This window comes from Contarinia nasturtii, unplaced genomic scaffold (genome assembly GCF_009176525.2).
Source record: "Contarinia nasturtii isolate CC-2019 unplaced genomic scaffold, AAFC_CNas_1.1 Cnas_scaffold_2979, whole genome shotgun sequence".
Classification (NCBI taxonomy): domain Eukaryota; kingdom Metazoa; phylum Arthropoda; class Insecta; order Diptera; family Cecidomyiidae; genus Contarinia; species Contarinia nasturtii.
Window position 1 is genome coordinate 1 of NW_022200295.1, and position 3,542 is coordinate 3,542.

The 3,542-nt window shown below is 30.0% G+C and overlaps 2 protein-coding genes across 3 annotated transcripts; one reads left to right on the forward strand and one right to left on the reverse strand.

Moving 5' to 3' along the window:
• LOC116349620 (checkpoint protein HUS1-like) lies at nucleotides 1-911 on the reverse strand. 2 transcript variants are annotated; one of them, XR_004201930.1, is made up of 4 exons: nucleotides 774-911; nucleotides 461-664; nucleotides 163-385; nucleotides 1-82 (listed from the first exon to the last, which is right to left on the reverse strand). XR_004201930.1 is itself a non-coding variant. In XM_031781154.1 (3 exons), exons 1-3 carry the CDS (start codon nucleotides 823-825, stop codon nucleotides 243-245), a joined length of 399 nt encoding a protein of 132 aa, XP_031637014.1. In that variant the 5' UTR covers nucleotides 826-908; the 3' UTR covers nucleotides 7-242. The 2 variants fall into 2 exon arrangements, 1 of the variants encoding a protein (XP_031637014.1); XM_031781154.1 differs by having other exon boundaries at nucleotides 7-385; nucleotides 774-908.
• A 311-nt stretch (nucleotides 912-1,222) lies between these two features.
• On the forward strand, nucleotides 1,223-3,311 carry LOC116349621 (transcriptional activator Myb-like; the record flags this gene model as incomplete). The annotated part of the gene is made up of 5 exons (XM_031781157.1): nucleotides 1,223-1,452; nucleotides 1,826-2,289; nucleotides 2,637-2,773; nucleotides 2,859-3,105; nucleotides 3,181-3,311. Coding segments are annotated over exons 1-5 (987 nt in total), but the record flags the coding sequence as incomplete, so codon positions are not given.
• Nucleotides 3,312-3,542: the final 231 nt, after the last annotated feature.

Here is a 3,542-nt window from a genome sequence, read left to right on the forward strand (position 1 = left end):
CATATGCCCGATAATGGATGAATTTGCCACAACAAATGTTTTTTGGGTATATTGTATAGCAAGCACTTCGCGAGTTGGTATGCTTAAAAAAATCGGTAGTCAACAGAAATTTTTCGTTAGTTAAGGCAAATCCTTATTTTACGTTCTGCCATATTGCGGTACCTGAGCTGATGAACCAATATGATTGATCATGTGTTTTTTCCTTTAAGTATTTCTTTATCCTAATTTTCATTTGCCAGCGATCATTTATTAAATAATTTATTGTGTATTTTGCTTACCATTTCAATATCAATTGACAGACATGGGAATTGTTTGTTTGTCAATTTCACTACAATCACTTTAACGAAATGTGTTTTAAGCATGTTTAATGCGATTGCTAGCTGTTCTATAAAATAATAATAATATTGAGTTCAAGAATTGTGATATTATTTAAATTAATAATTTATTCATTTGATGTTACCTGGATAGAATGTTAGCCATATTTCGTCGAACTGTTCATCAACACCTTTCATATTGAACTGAGCAAAAAAATGTTCGTGACCAATTTCCGACCATGCAGTAGGATTCGCGTTCATTCCTATTCCAATATTGCTGATGCATAAGCTATCTTTTTTAATATTAAATACTGCCCTTTTCGATAGCCTTGCAAAAGTTGCAACAATGGCTTAAAAGACAATAAAAAATATTGAAATAAATATTAAAATATTAAATCATAATAATTGCGATAAAATTCATCATTGCAATTGAAATATGTATAACAAACAATAACTTACAATAGAAATCTTTCATACATAATTGATCCGTTAATATTCCCTTAAATTTCATGTTTGTTGTGTGGACACAAAATTAAATTTTAATAATAATGCCGGTATTCGTGACATTTGATCAGAATAGTTTCATCGTTGCATTCAAAAATGGCATAGATTATTTTTTGTGTAGACTAGATTTTCTTCATCAAAGCCGTTGTAGTTTTCAGCCATTTTTATTTTCAAAATAAAAGCAGGTGTGAATGTAATGAAATGATTTGTATACCATTATTTTTTAGAGTTGCTCATTGAAATAAAATTAGCGAAATATAAATCACTAGTGAAATTTTGAATATAAAAAATTCAAATCAACAAAAATAACTAATAATAATTAAGGCAAGTTAACAAGTTGCAAGTTTATTCTACTACTATTTTGTTGTTTTCCTTTAATGTTCTGAAGTTGGTAGTCAACGTATTTTGAATTTCAGTTCACAAGCATCATTTTCGCTCTTTGTGTGTGACTTCACAGTGTCAATTTCAAGAGAAGTATTGTTGTGTTTAACAAATTTAATTGAACAAAAGTTGAATTTTTGAAGTCTTACTCAACTTATAAGGATTGCACAAATATACCATGTAAAAAGTCTTTGGTCACTTGCAAGGAAAATTCTGCGACGCAAATAAAAAAAAATTGAGATATAATGGAAAGGTGAGTTGAAATACATAAATACATATACATATCGTTATAGTTTTTCTGCATTGAATTTTAAACCAATATGCTACTTAAAAAAAAATATTTATTAAGAAAAATTTCCTCTTTGACCAAAAATGTATAGAAATTATTGAAAATTGTTCAATAAACTGTAGAATTTTATATATAATAATTGAGCAGCTGCAACGTACTCGTACATACTAAACATATACATATACATATACTTATACATATACGTCCGTATACTCATCAAATAACATAAGAACGCACTAAAATAAATATGCTTGTTATATTTTAATATTTAACGTCTTCTTAAGTCACATTTTGTTGTTTTTTGACGTATGTGTCGACATTTTCAATTAAAATATAGATATCTTATGGAAGACGACGAATCAGCTGCTGAGGATGAACTATCCGAATTATCAGAAAATGATGATGATGGATTTGGAAAAACGAAATCAGCCAATAAAACTCGCTGGACAAAACACGAGGACGCTGCACTTAAAGCATTGGTTGAACAATATGGCGAACGATGGGATAGTATAGCCAAGTGTCTCAAAGATCGTTCTGACATACAATGTCAACAACGCTGGACAAAAGTTGTAAATCCAGAACTGATCAAAGGACCGTGGACAAAAGAAGAAGACGAAAAAGTTATTGAGTTAGTTGCTCGATATGGACCAAAAAAATGGACATTGATTGCGCGTCACCTACGAGGTAGAATTGGGAAACAGTGTCGTGAAAGATGGCATAACCATTTGAATCCAAATATTAAGAAAACAGCCTGGACAGAGGACGAAGATAAAATAATCTATCAAGCCCACAAACAATGGGGTAATCAATGGTTTTTCTATTATTTAATAATTCTTATTGATTCTTTTTCGTTCACGGAAGAGAGAGAGAGAGAGAGAGAGAGAGAGAGAGTGAGAGTGTGTGTGTGTCTCTGTGTGTGTCTACGTATGTGTGTGTGGATATGAGTGAATAAAAGATGATTGACACCCATTAGTAATGTAATGAAGAATTCAATGTAAGAATCTATATAATCTGTCTTGCAAATAACATATTAAAGAAACAAAAGCCACAATAACAAACAGATTACTGAAAAATTGAGATTTGGTAGTGGTAACAGTTCACTAACAAACTTGACAAACAAATGTTTTCGTTTTGTGATTCTCCCTAAGGTAATCAATGGGCCAAAATTGCGAAGCTTTTACCAGGCCGTACAGATAATGCAATAAAGAATCATTGGAATTCTACAATGCGTCGAAAATATGAGTTAGGTGGTTTGCCTCGTCGCAATAAAAATAATTCATTTAAGGTAATATCAATCAACAAACAACATATATTTCAAATTTTATTTAATATATTTATTCATTTATTTCATATTTCCATGGTTTTAATAGCAATTACAACAACATAGCTCACAAGCTATCCATTCGAATATAACACGAAAGGAAAATGATTGGAGTCTTTCTGATACCTCGAATCATTCACAAATCGCCATTTCAACCCAAAAAGGGGACTTTTTGGTTGAACAAATCAAAAATGGAGCTGGAGGAGAACAGTCGACATATTTCTTATCACCAATAAACAGTAATAAAGTTTTATCAACTCTTCGACGTGGCAGTGACACATCAGTTGACCTTATTGGTATGGTATACTTATTATTTTATTTAAATCTATTTCTAATAATGATTAATTTATCCATTTTAACATTTTCTTTAGATGAAAATGTTATTGGTTTAAGTCTACAAGAGATTTTGCCTGACAACAATAATATTAAAACTGAAAAAATGCTTGTCTCCAACCCACCGAATATTTTAAAGAGGTCCAAATCAATAAAAATGCAAAACGCTGTAAGTTATATATACATCATATAGAATAAAAATTTAGTTTTGTAAGTTATATAGTTTTGCACGTAATGAAAAATTATTATGATAAGTTAATAATAATAAGCATTCCCACCAATATCGTTATTAGGATCGGAACCTAATAACGTTATTATGATTTTATTAACTTATCATGATAAAATCATAATATTGTTATTAGGATTACATCCTAATACTTATTATGTTTTATCATAATAT

Bases quoted from the DNA above. Each gene is read 5' to 3' on its own strand.
- LOC116349620 (XM_031781154.1), bottom strand. From the start codon at position 825: ATGAAATTTAAGGGAATATTAACGGATCAATTATGTATGAAAGATTTC. The intron at 665-773 runs GTAAGTTATTGT...TTGTCTTTTAAG, and splicing joins ATGTATGAAAGATTTCTATT to CCATTGTTGCAACTTTTGCA. The intron at 386-460 runs GTAACATCAAAT...ATTATTTTATAG, and splicing joins ATGGCTAACATTCTATCCAG to AACAGCTAGCAATCGCATTA.